Source organism: Toxorhynchites rutilus, chromosome 1, assembly GCF_029784135.1.
Source record: "Toxorhynchites rutilus septentrionalis strain SRP chromosome 1, ASM2978413v1, whole genome shotgun sequence".
Classification (NCBI taxonomy): Eukaryota; Metazoa; Arthropoda; class Insecta; order Diptera; family Culicidae; genus Toxorhynchites; species Toxorhynchites rutilus.
In genome coordinates, this window is record NC_073744.1 from 42,898,399 (window position 1) to 42,914,032 (window position 15,634).

Genomic DNA, 15,634 nt, shown 5'->3' on the forward strand with positions numbered 1-15,634 from the left:
AAAAGCATCGTATATCGTTATATACGGCTTTGTATGCGTATGAAATATGGCATATACGTATATCGCCTCCACTTTTGCGTGTATATGCCAGTTATGCATCATATATCACCCAAATGTGTCTTCGATGTATGTGTAACGCCTCTAATTGTGGCTATTCATACGATTTAATGTTTGCTGGGACATGCTGTGGAAAATCGGTCTACAGTAAATCATATTAGATCGTAGTTGAGGACATATTACATCACATTAGGAATTTGACATATCAAGATTTGTGATGTCGTATGTACAGTGTCGACTTCTGGTGGTGATATGGTGATTTAGTGAGGTAGCCTATAATATGTTAGTATGCTGCTCTGCGTTCGTTCATATATATATTGACTGACACGTCCCGCCCAAAATTATTTTTAACGTCTACGTCTACGGACTACGTCTTACTAAGGACTAAAGTGCGGACTCGATTATATATAGTTTTTGATTTATTTTCACTGTATATAATCGAATCCTGTATATAATCGAGTCAAAAATTTTTTTTCATTTGTTTTTTTGACGTAGAACTACGTCTTTCATTAAGGGTGTCAAATCAGGAAACAGGTCACGTTTTTATGAAATTAAGTTAACGTTAATCACTATTTTTGCCGCGAACGGATTTTGGCGATTTACATATCAAATGAATCGGAAATGCCCTAAGATTTGTTTGATATGCTATACATTACAATCCCATGGTGTGTAAATGGTTAAAATTCATGAAAATTATAAGCGTTTCCATTTTCCCATACATTTGTTCTGTCCATTTGTGTGCTATCCCGAACAGAGCTGTCAATAACGAGCAACTTATGGACGAGCAACGAACAAAGGAAACGAAAAAGAACGAAGGGGAATATTTGCCTAGAGTATAAACAATGGATCTCGCTGGCAAACTTTCATTCTTCGTGAGGACACCGATTGAACAACATCATTGCTGGGCGAGCTGGATGGTGAGGAGTGGAGGAGTAATACGAGGAAAAAGTAAAGTTTTCCAAGGGCCTTTTTGAAGGTTAGAGACGAATGAACTAAAGAAGTTTAAAGTCTCACGTGTCTTAGTTTCGGATTGAGCTGTGGACGCGACCAAATTACTGACTCGCTGATGCCTCTTGCATTGCAATAATTGCATCAAACTGACGCCATTGCATTAGGGTTCTGAGCTACACAATTGTGTGGGAAATCATCAAGCTAGGCTATCGTCAGCTCACCAGGAAAATAAATGTTCTGGAATTTTGTCTGTGATTTGGTTTCGCATGACGGTAGCAGAACTCTCTCCACGAAGGATGACAGCTAAGCTGATCTAGACCGGCAATATTAACAAAAAGGGCTTCTGTTGAGAAGAACGCAATACGGAGATAAGTGTGTGCATATGTAATTGCTTCAAGCCATCGATATATGGATATTTTTGTGTGTGTACGTGCGTGCGTTTTAACGTATTGCGCTGTTGCGGGTGAACATGTTGATCCGAACATGATGAGAAGGAGGGGAGATAGCGGGAGGGAAATATTTGCGCTAGGGTATTAGTAATGAATATCTGCTGAGACAAATATTCAGCCTTTTTCCAAGCAGTTGACATTGTTTGTTTTCCGTCATCATAAAGGCTTCGTTGGTGCCTTTGATATTGTATCAATGCATTGAATTGACGCTATGGTAAAGCAGGTGTTAAGGTTGTGCATCAAAAAATTATTTGGGAATACCAAGTTATTCAATAAGTTATAATAAGTTATAAATTTATTTGGGTTCGCGTGCCAATTGCAAAACTCCCTTCAACTAGGATTGCATTTGCGCTAATCTTGATCATAATGAAGCAGTGCTACTCTTTTCGAGCTTGTTGAGAATAACAGGAAGAGTTTATTTAGTTTATTTAGTCACCAGGAAAATAAATGTCGTTCTGGAATGTCGTATGTGATTTGGTTTCCTTGCCAGTAGCAAAACTTTCTCCACTAAGAATGATAACTGTGTTTATCTCGAGCATGTATTGTTCTGAGAAGACAAGAATGAATCATCAAACAATAATCGTCAAATGATTCTACAAGAAAACAAAATATTTCAGAGCGACCAAACTGGTAGATTGGTTATTTTTCTAAAATTTCGTAGCATTATAAAATAATATTCGCAGTTATAAACAAGCGACTTGAATGAAAGTACAGCGTAGTTCTACGTCAACAATGCGGTCGTGTCTTAGACACAACCTCCTATATTTTTTTTTTGCATGTATTTTTCGGTTTTTGAAAATAGAACATGAATTTGACTTTTAATTCATCCCCTTAAAGTCAGAAAACACCTTTCTCACATGAAAAAAAAAATTATCCAGATTCTCTCAGAAGGTGATAGACGATCATATTTGATGAAAAAAATCCTCCTACGCATATGTGCGAATTTCAACAATGACAGAGTAATAGAACTTTTTTGTTGTTGCGGGCTATGTTGCCTCAAACTGGCTCTACGTAAAAAAGTACGCTACGGAAAACAATTCTGATGCCTTCATTTGAAAGATGAGACAATTTAGTACAGGATATAGTAGTGGAACAACTGAATAAGTGGATTTTAATAACATTTTGGAAGTAAAAACTTAAAAGTTAAAATTTTTTAATGTGTTATGATTAATTTTATCTTAAAAATTTATATTAAACTAGATTATTTCTATCAATTAAATTGAAGCTCTTCAACCGCTCTACAATTTGTTCTTTGACGTCCAACTTCTATCTTTCTTAATTTGGCTGCAATATCGATATAAACAATTTCTGGTGAAAATTCAAGCAAAATCTTCAAAAATCACGATTTTTACCCCACTGTCCATGTAATAGTCACTTAAACTTCACCTTAAGGTTAAAAGGTTACATTTCTTCTTGAAATAAGCCATATTTGAAATATAAAAAAAATATATTTTTTTCCAAACTGTATCCAAAATTGTATATAATCGAATCACATATAATCGAGTTTGTATATAATCGAGTCCGACCTGTATATGGGGGTGAAATGAAAACCTTAACACAGAACATGCAGGAAGAAAATGAAAGATTCCGAATGGTTATAACTCGAACATTCCTAATAGATCGGCAAGATGTTTGCATCAAATGATAGGAAATATTTCTACGCAATTAATGACAATTAATAAAATGTTATTTTTCATTAGATAAACAATTGATTAACTGTAAAATGTCAAGCGTTATCGAAACGCTCTAACTGCCAAGTTTTGATTGGCCCAATCTACAATTCCCCTAAAATAGACTTTAAAATCAATGTACCTGTGAGAATCCGCTTTGCAAATACATGCAAGTAGGGGATATTTTTGTTCAGGCCAAAATGTGTTTCCCTAAAACGGACTTCAAAATCAATGTGCCGGGTGAAAGCGGCAAGATGGATTACAAAACAAAGATGCTTAAGGGAATCCGTCCTACAAATATATGCAAGCTGTGAGTACTTTTGTACTCGCTTGTCTTTGTGCAGACCGAAATACGTTCACCTAAAACGTACTTCTAAACTGAGAAGCCTGGGAAAATCATATTTTCAGAAACTAGAGGTGAATGAACTTTCGCGATTCGAGAACTACATAAACATGAGAGATGCAATAATTTCATATGAAATTGATCTTACATGGCAATTGTTGAAACTTTTTACTTTCAAAGCAAATATGTTGAATTCAATTGAATTCGAAAATTGTTTCATTCAATCGATAATTTAATAAATACAATACAAATGCCCGGTAGTCTCACGTCAACCTTGCGGTTATATCATAGATATAAACCCATCCACCCCATCCAGGATTCTTTCGAACATTTACGTTTTCTTACTTCGTGGGTTCAATCGCAGTACTCTCCATTGATTGATCTTTACAATTTCCATTTACTATGAATTTCTTATTACTTCTACCAAAATTCGGCGTTATAATATAAATTTATTTTCAGACACAATTTTCGCTCAAGATTCGATTCGTTTGCAAATAACATGTTTCTCCGTTACATGGAATACATGTTTGATACAGAAAAGTATATTTTCATCCATATTTTTTATTTTCCACCTGAGAATCATTTTCGCTTCACACTAGCGGAACACGATTCCGCTTAAGCTTAATTCCGCAAACGTGAAATCCAATTGGTCTAACAACAATGTCAATGTGGATAATGTTAGAATTATTTTTTTCGAACTTTCTCCCGAAGCACTCCAGAAATTTCAAAACTTTTTCTCACCACAAAACTGATCTATGAGCAAGGATGAATACAACGAAATAAAAACCGCCTAAATCGAACCATTTCTTCGGGTTTTCCGCTTATCAACACATTTGGCCTTCCATTTTTATTCATATAGATAGATTGGGTTGGGGAATAAGTTCATAGCGTTTTTATATTTCTTTTATCTTACAACGATTTGTTTGCTGTTTGACAAAGGGGAAGTATTCATACGATAGAACTCTTGCTGCTCTACCAAACTATGTTAATTATAATTTGGAGTTATTTAATTATTACGACTATTAAAGTCGAGGTCAAAAAGCTGCCAAAGCAGCCCGGAACATTTGCGACGTGTATGGAGAAGGTCTACAGCCCGGAAATGGTATTCAAAGTCCAAAAATGGCGACTTTGACGTCGATGACACGGCCCTTCTGAATTCGATGAAGTCGTGAATTGGCGGAAAAAAATTAACTGCAGCGAATATATAACAGTTCGGCTGAAAAGTTTATAACAGTGAAACTATTTTTGGCAGAATTCAATTTTATTATTCAACATAATTGCCTTCGAGGGCGATACAGCGATTATAGCGATCTCGCAACTTTTCGATACCATTTTATAGTACTCTTTCGGTTTTTTCCAAAATAGGCCTCAGTTTCGGTGATCACTTCATCGTCGGTCTTAAATCTCTTGCCAGCGAGCCTTCTCTTCAGGTCTGCGAACAGAAAATGAAGATATTGAGATTTATGGCTTCGAATTAGATTTTTCATTGAAAAAGCGAAACAAATACTTCAAACAAAGATTTGATTGGGGTGACACGTAAGACAACTGTCCCGACTGTCACCTGGTCACCCGTCACTACTGACCGTGTTTAGGGTTGAATAAAAACTAAAGACTACGCGCGTTGATAAACAGAATGTATCACCTGCCCGGCAGATTTTAAAAGAGTTCTCTCAGTTACCTTCTACGGTTTCCCACAGCTAACTCTTCGCCGACGCGGTTGGATTTCGAACAAAAATACTTGCGATAAATAATGGAATTTATGCGTGGTCCGATGAATTTCACAAGTTTTCCTTTGCAGGAAACATGAGCTTTTCAGATTTTCGTTTAGAGAGTGGTCGATAGTTCGCGTTTACTTAATTACATAACAGACCTCAGTGAATCCTGACTCTTATCTCTCCCCACTAACAACTATCCCTCTCATGATAATCGCAAGGGAGCCACGCTACAGAAGCGATCCTTCTGGCCGCGACCATCATACTAACATTCCTTCCCTTCCCCTGGTGACTGTAAGGACGTGGCCGGCGTCGTTATTTACTATTTAAAGCTCGGATCACCGATACTTGCACAATGAGAATGGTTTGCTACTCCCAAGCGTCATTCAGTGTGTTCTTTGTGCAATTTCGCTGATTCAGGTTAATCACGGTGAGTAAGTACGAAGTGTACACTCTACCCAAGCTCAAGCTAATATTCATGACCTAGAATCGATTTGCAATCGCTCATTGAGTAAATTCCAAGGTTTCATCGAATTCCTCCACCAATTTAGCATCTTTAAACTTTACCAGTCTAATTCTCTAGTAATTTCCTAAATCAAAACAACTTCCAGTTTTTGATTATTTGTATATCATACATTCCTTTAATATAAAATCTCTAAAATAGTAAAAAAACAAAACTCGGGTGAACAATTTCATTCAGATTTCCGTCATGTAAAGACGCTCTATTTTTTGCTCATTCTGTAGAATACTAGCTCTCGTGATATCGATCATCTCACTGTACTCTTTGATGTTGGTTTCGATCTGTGCAAGCTGATGCTTCAATGGTTCGATTGCGTTTTCGTTCATGCTGGAAAATGAAAACTTCCGTGATTATCTCATGAGACTATCATGTGCCAAAGCTACCTTCGTTCCTTGTTCAAATCTACCATCCCATTACCATATAACTGTTGCCAACTGCCCAGTTCGCGTTCCATTGAATCAATATCCTCCTGTAGAAAATCCATCAATTTCCCGAGGGGATTTACTGAGCGAGTCAGCTTTTGGATCGATTCCCTCATCGCTTCCATTTGCCTTGCCGATGACTGCCGCTGATTACTGGTCCATTCCTAGAATATTCAGAATGAGTTGTTAAACGTCGCACTTCGTCTGGTCTTGTGGAATACAAACAATATCAGATTTCTTCGCAACTTCAGCATTAACGTCCCCTCCAGGGATGTTAGAAAATTCCTTCTGTGTTTCAAGAATCTGCTGAACTAAATGACCCTGCTCTTGCCCCTCCTGAACATCGCCTAGTTTCGTGCCTGACTCGCTGTACACTTCTTCGGGTTGAGATGGATCCTCGATAACAATTAAATTCTCTCCATCGTCATCGAGCAGGTCGTTGTTGAAAACTTCCATCTTAACGTTTATTTCTCCAAGTTTGGTCGTCTCGTTCGGTTGCAGAACAATTTCAACATTTTTGTCCTTCCTTCGGGGAGCTCCAGGTCTGGCCGATGGCGGCCGTACACTGGGCGGTCGCAAACTGGTCCTGGGTCGCATAACGCTATCTACTGACTGTTGCCTGTTTATGGGCGGTTTGGCGGAAATTCGTTCCGATGCAATGGGTTCTACTGGATCCGAATCGTGTCTCACTAACGGCTCTACCATTATACCACTATTTTGTCTGCTCAGACCTTGAATCTCCAATCCATTGAATTGATTCAGGTCTGCCAAGGCGTTATTTTCACTCGTAGTCAGACTACCCTGCTTCTTCAGAGACGATTTTCGACTGGAACTGCGTTCGATGCGTCGAACCTCAGCATCCTCTTCAATCGTAACAATCAATTCCTCTTCGGCGGAGGGTTTACCATTAACATCGAGATTATCACTTTCTTTGCTATCAGTATCCAAGCTTGATTGGACAGTGCCGTTGATATGTGGTTTGACGGTAACATCTGTGGGCTCTTCTTTAATCGCGTCGTTTCGCTTAGCATGTTTTTCTTTGTCCTTCGGTTTTGTTTTTTCCAATTTCTTTTTATCGCTTGTTTTGAGTTTTTCAGTCTTATTCGCATTGTTTGTTTTTTCTTTCTCTTTTTCGCTCACCTTAGCTTGCTTCTCTTGTTTTTCATTTTTAGAGCTTGATTCAATTTTTTTCGCTTCCTCTGCTCCAGCATTTCGTTTTATTTTGTCCTTCTCCTTATCTCTATCCTTCTCCTTTGTTTTCTCCTTCGTCTTCTCTTTCTTTTTATCTTTATTTTTCGCTTCATTCTTCTTTTCCTCCTTCTTTTTCAGCTCACTCGCATTGTCGTCCTTTTTTTCAGCACCATCACTTGCTTTTTCATTAATTATACTCACTGCACTAGAGCTGTCAAGTTTTTTATCCAACGCATGACCGATCGCCTGTAGCAGTTCATTCGTCTTCTCTGGCTCAAGCCCGGCAACAACCTTGGAGGGTCGAACTTTCAGCTCCTTTCCTGTCACAATCTCTAGCGGGTAAAGAAAGGAGGAAGAATTTAATTAGAATGCGACACGTTATATCGCCCCAGTTTGTGACGTGGTCAGTGTTTATGTGCAAGTAATTATTTATTCATCGTCTTGCTGAACATTTGCCTAGGCACATCGTTTCGACCGTTGGGACCGAATCGATTGCAAGAAACCACCCATTAAAAGAACTATCAGCAATCTTTTCCATTTGCTGTATACCGTTGTGTTTTAGATGCTTCGAAATAGTCAAAAAAAACTTTTTGGCCTGTATGTAACTAGAATTAAATATTTAGATGGCAAAAATTTACATAGGTAGGTAATTTTGAATACTTATGATCTTATCATCAAAATGCATTCTTGAATCATGGAAACTTATGATCAAGAACTATAATCTACATATCAAGTCGTTTGAGAATATAATGTATGCTTGAAAGTCGAATCTGCACATTTGAAACCAACACAAATCGCACAGTGCAGCAAAAAATTAAAATGATTCGATTTAAACTATAATTATGATCTCCATTACAGTAAATCATTACATGCATCATACCCAACAAATGACCCACGTGTTTGTTGTGATTACTATGTCAACGTGACGGTGCCACCCAACAGTTAGTTTTAATAAATAAATAAAACGATTACACGACAAACAAACAACTCACTGGTAACGTCAATCAGCTTTTGAAGATAAGCGATTTTCGCCTCTCGATCCTTGATGTTATCCGACACGAGCTCCTCCGGCGTATACAATCCCTTGAGAAAGCCTGTGTCCTTGATGACCTACAATACGGAAATTACAATACACACTGTATCGAATCCAAAATGCCATAACTAGCGTTAATGTGGCTGACTCAATGGGGCTATCCCCATTTTCCAGGCACTTACCACATTAATCACATCGTGGAGGAACCGAAAGGGTGGTTTCTTCAACAATTTCTCCGTTAGAGCTGGTTTCTTGACGTATTTCCCCAGCGAACTCTGAGTCTTCTTTATCACGGCCGAATCTGGGTCAGTCATTTTCGAAATAAAACTTATCACCTCTACTTTAGTACTTAACGCCACAACAAATCATCCTTTCGCCGCTTGAACCATTATGTGTTCTATTCACCATGAAGACGATTCACCCAGCATTGAACATTGAAGTTGTCGCGTCAATGACTGTCTGAATTTTCACGAATCGAGGCCAGCAAGACAGGAAAGTGTATCCTTGTTGTGAAACCTCGGTTGCCTAGGCGCCATCCACCTCAACACGTGAATCCACAAAATGTTGGCGAAATATCGGCGCATGCCTAATGAACGCACACTGAGTGTCAATCATTCCGAATTTTGAAAATGACGGCATTCAGAGTAGAATTGGCCATCGATGTTACAGCTTAACACGTTGAGTCCTGCGTCACTGAGCTTTTTGTTAGGGGAACGTTGATCACTGGCACAAACAATAAAAAATACGGTTTGATTTCGGGTGTGTTACAAAATGTACTACTTTCTAGTTGAATTTCTGACTATTTTCTATACAATGAATAGCTTTGAGAAGTGGGACCGACACTGATATTGTCTACAAGCGCTCTTGATTCGGACTGAATGGAAAGCGGAAATGGAAAGAGCAATGCGAAACCCAACGTGTTAATATTGCTCAGTTAGCATAACATAGCCAACATAGGCTATTCCCTAATAAGAATCCTCTAAGACGACGCGACGTGAGACTAGACAAAGCAAACATTTTCTTACTAAAGGGTGTGTCACATCAAATTGCATCACGGAAAAAACGCTGTAGAAATTCGCCCAGTAGACCGATCCTTTTGAAAATTTTAGACAGTAAAATAAAAACTATTAAACAACTTTTGGCATTTTCTTTTTATTCATACTTCGAGCCCAAGCCCGTATGCTCGCACCTTCCTCTTTACCCCGTCCATAAGGTTCTGTACAACGTCAGGTTGTAGATTTTTTTGAACAGAAATCCATTTTCTCTTGAAGTCCGCCTCCGATTTAACAACTTTTGGGTTCTTCGGGGGGCCTGCTTCACAATCGCCCAATATTTCTCTATTGGGCGAAGCTCCGGCACGTTGGGCGGGTTCATTTCCTTTGGCACGAAGGTGACCCCGTTGGCTTCGTACCACTCCAACACGTCCTTTGAATAGTGGCACGAAGCGAGATCCGGCCAGAAGATGGTCGGGCCCTCGTGCTGCTTCAATAGTGGTAGTAAGCGCTTCTGTAGGCACTCCTTAAGGTAAACCTGCCCGTTTACCGTGCCGGTCATCACGAAGGGGGCGCTCCGCTTTCCGCAAGAGCAGATCGCTTGCCACACCATGTACTTTTTGGCAAACTTGGATAGTTTCTGCTTTCGAATCTCCTCCGAAACGCTGAATTTGTCCTCTGCGGAGAAGAACAACAGGCCCGACAGCTGACGAAAGTCCGCTTTGACGTAGGTTTCGTCGTCCATTACCAGGAATGCGGCTTCGTCAGCATTTCGGTGTACAGCTTCCGGGCTCGCGTCTTCCCCACCATGCTTTGCCTTTCGTCGCGGTTAGGAGCCTTCTGAACCTTGTATGTACGCAGGCCCTCCCGCTGCTTGGTCCGCTGGACGAATGAACTTGACAAATTCAGCTTATTGGCGACATCCCGGACCGAACTTCTCGGATCACGTCTAAACTGCTTAACTACGCGCTTGTGATCTTTTTCACTGACGGAGCATCCATTTTTGCCGTTCTTCACCTTCCGGTCGATGGTTAGGTTCTCGAAGTATCGTTTTAGTACTCTGCTGACCGTGGATTGGACGATTCCCAGCATCTTACCGATGTCCCGATGTGACAACTCCGGATTCTCGAAATGAGTGCACAGGATTAATTCACGACGCTCTTTTTCGTTCAACAACATTTTTCCAAATTTACGAAAAATTGACAGTGAAGCATGGCCAACGTGATCTATACACTCTTATCTGATTATAAGCGAAAGCTTTTCTTTTGACGTAGGACTGCGTGTTTCATTTCTATACCGGGGTGTAAATTCAAAGTTTCAAAAACAAAGCGTTACGTCGGAGACCGAGATTTTGAGCGTTAATAGCTCCTAAACAAGTGAATGAAATGGTATGATAAACACTTCATTCGAAAGATAAAAAATCTACGCGTTATATACTTGTTACTTTTTGATCCAAAAACTTGTTTCAATAGCCTTAAAATTGCTTTCAAAACAGGCTATTGTAATCACCTATCGGTATATAAGAAAGCTCCGTTATAATTGAACAGCATGTTGTCGCTGTTGTGGTGAAGCTAACTTCGTACATCATGAAAGCGCTGATGAACGGTGTCACCAAGAGCCTGTTTGTGCACCTTTGGCCAGAAGGGAATCCATCAGGAGGAGAGTGATGCCACTGAAAAGGCGACCAAGAAAGTACCAGCATCGAAAATTTGTTCCGCTTGAGGCATCGGAGCAACCGCCACACACACATACACGCGCGGAACTCTTTTCGTTTGGTGATTATCCTGCATCGAGAAGAATCCGGGAAGATGTCATCGTTGTTGCAAAATAATCTTCCAGATCCCCTTGGAATTGAAAATTACATTTAAGCGAAATAGTTTATTTTAATGTTTTCTATTCATATAATACTGCGACCAAATTCATTTAGTTCTGTGATTTTTCAATCAAGTGCAATAAGCAGGAAAGCTTCTGAAGATTATTCAGTAGAATATTTTCGAATCCAATATTGGATGCATAAAATTTAAAAACGGAAAATGTTCCGCATCGCGAAAATTATATAATTTTCAATGTATTATTGCTCAGTCGCTTAAAGTTTCAAGCTCCGAGAGTTCATTCGCCTCTAGTTTACCTTCCAAATTGCGATAGTAAACCACACCTTCTCTGGATTCAATCACGGACAAAAAGCATACTTAAGCGATATTCTGGAGGTGAAATGCATTCAATCTTCGTGAGCACACATAAATATTTATAGCTTTCCAGAAGACGAATAACATTCCGAACAAGTTTCTTGGTGAGGATTTTGTTTTTCGTAATTTGAAGTTCTTAGTGTCAGGACATGATAGTGACGGCTATGAAAATACCGAGAGAAACGAAATGGTAAGAAAATATAACTTATTACTACCATCTAACTTTGATGGAACCAACACGCTCGATAGTTGCAACAAAAAAATATTTTCACCATCCATTATATCATTATTTGTTCATCTATCTTTAAACAATAAAACAAAAATTGAAGAGAGAGAGAAATAACATTCATAACAAGAATAGTTAAGAGCTGATGAAGTGAGGGGGTTCAAAAAAAAGTTGTGCCATGGCGTACCTGATTCCAGCCTTTCTGGTTATCTGAAACAAAAAAAAATGAACATATTCTGAATCAGTAAAGATGCCACTATCGCATGAACCTCGGAAAAGTCAAAACAATATTTTTTGACAAAATGCGATTTGAAACGCTTTTTATTACGTTTCTCGATTTTTTTAAAAATTCTAAAATTTAAAAAAATCATTCTTTAGAGGTTCATGCGATAGAGAGATGCCGGCAGCTTGTATTCATATAAATTAAACATGAATCGGTTCAGTAGAACTTGAGATTAACCACAACCACTTGTCGATGCAGACAGTTTTCGTTCAATATGTCATAAAATAAATCTTCGATACGTTAAGATGAATTTTCATTCATAGGGCCCTATTCCAGAAAACGAGACGAGCAATTCGTCTCGTCTCGTCTCGGTTTTAATCACTGTCGAGACGAGCAAAATATCCAATTCCAGTACACGAGTTTCATTGAAATGTTTCATTTAGTAGACTGGAGAGACTTCAGTCAGTTTTTCTCGGTATGATCAGTGATGTCAGATGAGAAGACATGTTTTTGTTTTGAGAAAAACAACAAACAGTTTTATAATTGATCAATCGATCGAAACTCTTTTCTCAGTGACAAAATATTAAAAAAAAAACATAACAAAAAGGAATAAGTTTCATATATCTTTTGGTTTCATTGATATTTTTCCTCAAGCTTCATCACTCAGACGTTTTGTTATTTAGGGTTCATTGGGGGCAATGTTTGTTCACCTAATCAACGATTTATCAAGAAAAGTTTTAAATCTATATATATATATATATATATATATATATATATATATATATATATGTGTGTGTGTGTATTTCCAATAAAGTAGTTGTTTTGAATTACTCATTCTCGATTCAAAACAGTCATTTAGCATCCCTGGATATGAGTTCAATGTTTACATTTGGTTGTGTTGTTTGGAAGACGCCCATTTGAAAATCTGTAAAATCTAGCAATTACTGAACTGAATTTGATTGTTGCAGTTAAAAACATACATTGCTTATGCAATACGAGTTTAGCCGTAAAACAATTTTTGAAGATAAAGGCGGAGCAGAAGAATACCGATGTTTTCAATCAACAAGGTGAACAAACACATCGAACAAACTAGACGATTCGACTGATTCATCGACGAGCGCGGCCAAACCTGAGACGAGACATGACCATAGGGGGCCGATTCCGGACCACTTTTTCTGTCAAACTCGGACCACTTGCAACTCGACTCCTGATTGGTTGATGAGGAAAACAGTTGACAAAGATAAATATACTGAAATGGGATTTCCAACATATTCACAGTGTTGCCAAATATTTTCAAAATTGACTAATAGTTGCATTCATATTTCAATTTAGCGAAAATTTCTATTATGGATTCTTTGTATATTTTCGTTTCTGTTACGTCCTGTGTTCAGTTCCCGAAGAGAGGGAAACATTGTACAGTACTGTTAGTTTTTGAACGATGTCGGAGTTGAATTATAAGGCCTTATTTCCGTATACACTTCACGGTGGAAACGAAATGAAGTGTATCCGCGATGACAACTATACAATGTTGACACCTGGAAACAAAATTAGTTTTTAACAAGGCTTACTACTCTTACCACATCAGATTAGCCGGCCCGAAGGCAGTTTTAAATTTGTCAAAATCTGAATGAAAATTGAATGAATTTTTACCTGGCGTTGTTTATTTACTTGAAGCACGTCTTTCTTACTATAACTTAACCCATTTTCTATACACTTTCCGATATTCTCATTAAAATTTATTATAATATAAAATTATCTTCAGATACCATTTTTGTAAGAGATAATTTACCATATGAAGAAAACAAAGTTTTCCATTCACATTGAACATTAATTCGATACGGAGAAGTTAATTTTCATTCAATTCATATATTTCAACATATCATACTCCTGTTATCAAATCTACGTTTTCTATTTCTTTTTGCTTTCTCTGCATTTAAATTTGTTTTGGATACCAAAATAACAGGAAAATACTAACTGTTTAAAATATGACACCCGATTTTATAATTAATATGAAAAATTGTACAGCTCAAATAATACATGATACGAAGAACACATGTTTCTCTTATGGGAAAATAATCTTCCGAAATTTTATAACATTTGGCAACCTTCACATCTCGCGTGGCTCGGCTCCCTGTTGTCTAGCACTTGGTTGACGAAAATGCAGAAAGAAGAGTAAGAAGCCAGTTGTCACGTCTTGTCTTAGGGCCAAACGGTCGTCGAGCCAGACGAGCTATTCGTCTGTTTTTAGTCGAGCTCGGCTTCTGGAATATGAAAACAAACGAGACGAGCGCTCGTCTGCTCGTCTCGTTTTCTGGAATAGTGTTCATAATTTTGATTTTGAAAACATGTTTATTCCACCTGAATATCCATCATTATTTTCGCCTCCCAATGAAACCACACGAAGCTTAATGCTGTTTACGCGATAACAATTCCAATAATACAAAAGCGAAAGCAGCAGGTTTTTCATTTTCATATAGTGACCAGATGGTCAGAGGTCTAACGCGGGACACAAAAAACAAAACGTTATGTATATACGTTATGTGAACATAAACCATAGTTCAGCGAGTCTAAACTGATCAGTATTATTTCTTTCTGAGTATCGGCACTCAGTTGTGATTTTTCGGTGGTTTAGATTTTGTTTACGCCCGAAAATCACTCGCTCAATCAGAGCATTTACGCCTGGCAAGCACGATTGAAATTCTACAATTTTCTTCAAATTACCGAATTAAGTGCTCGAAAATTCCAATTCATTTCATTCATTTCAAATTTCATCGATTTTAGTTTTAACGTATGCATTTAAAAAATGGACTAATTTCGGATGGCGATGAAAGATTATCGGAACAAATTTTATTAAATCTTACGTTTATTAAGTCTATGACAAAAATGACTCAAGGCTGTTGTTTCGCTGCAGCAGCACTGTCAAGCAACGGAAGCGTCAGACGAGACCGGCCGTATCTGAGCACCCACAAGGAGTAGCTTGAGGTGCTGGTGAAAAACTTCTTTCCGGCGAAAGAAGTGAGAAACTTCTTTTCGTACTCATAATGAATGACGAGACGTACTTGATGCTAGAATTCAACGAATGACAGGGGACCGGGTACTTTACGTTCCCCAGGTAAGCGATGACGTCGAATATATCATTCACATCAAGCTCTCGAAGAAGGTCCTTCTCTGACAGACGTGAAGGGAATGTCTAAGCCGCTCCTCTTTCGAGTCATATGGTGAACGGAGAGATATATAGTACGAAGTGCTTGCCGTAGTTGGGAAGGTGATGTGGTCTTTATGCCAGATCTGGGATCAGCCCATTATGCCAAAAGATCACTGGAGGATGGATCGGCTGGATATAAACATTGTCGCAAAGACCACTAACTTTTCCCAGCTGCGCCCGATAGAAAACTTTTGGGCGAATGGCCAAAATAGAGAGACAAACGACCACTAAAGCCACGAAAAGATAGAATAACAGGTTCGTTTCTCTCTCTATAACGACATCCGAATTCTCTATATCGACTGTCCTTTATAGCGACAATTCTCTATAACGACGGTCCCTTGCGATGTTGCTATAGAGAGCTTTCACTGTCGTTTGGCATACGTCCTTACTCTGAAAGGGGGGGGGGGGGGGGGGGGGGATTAAAAAATCTTGAACGAGAATTTTGTCTGAAAAT

General features: G+C 38.5%; 2 protein-coding genes across 2 annotated transcripts in view; one reads left to right on the plus strand and one right to left on the minus strand.

Moving 5' to 3' along the window:
* Positions 1–5,827: 5,827 nt before the first annotated feature.
* On the minus strand, positions 5,828–9,172 carry LOC129762776 (TRAF3-interacting protein 1). The gene is made up of 5 exons (XM_055761308.1): positions 8,531–9,172; positions 8,308–8,425; positions 6,350–7,647; positions 6,086–6,288; positions 5,828–6,029 (listed from the first exon to the last, which is right to left on the minus strand). The coding sequence occupies exons 1-5, from the start codon at positions 8,660–8,662 to the stop codon at positions 5,879–5,881; spliced, it is 1,902 nt and encodes a 633-aa protein (XP_055617283.1). The 5' UTR covers positions 8,663–9,172; the 3' UTR covers positions 5,828–5,878.
* A 4,475-nt stretch (positions 9,173–13,647) lies between these two features.
* Positions 13,648–15,634, plus strand: part of LOC129762780 (L-dopachrome tautomerase yellow-f) — a 403,523-nt gene continuing 401,536 nt past the window's right edge. Inside the window, exon 1 of the mRNA XM_055761316.1 lies at positions 13,648–13,651. The gene's annotated coding sequence lies outside the window, so the exon portion shown is untranslated. The remainder of the gene's footprint in view (positions 13,652–15,634) is intronic.

Excerpts from the sequence above, each read along its gene's own strand:
- LOC129762776 (XM_055761308.1), bottom strand. The coding sequence starts at position 8,662 with ATGACTGACCCAGATTCGGCCGTGATAAAGAAGACTCAGAGTTCGCTG. Across the intron at positions 7,648-8,307 it reads AAAGCTGATTGACGTTACCA|AGATTGTGACAGGAAAGGAG; the intron begins GTGAGTTGTTTG and ends TTTACCCGCTAG. Across the intron at positions 6,030-6,085 it reads GATTTGAACAAGGAACGAAG|CATGAACGAAAACGCAATCG; the intron begins GTAGCTTTGGCA and ends TTCATTTTCCAG.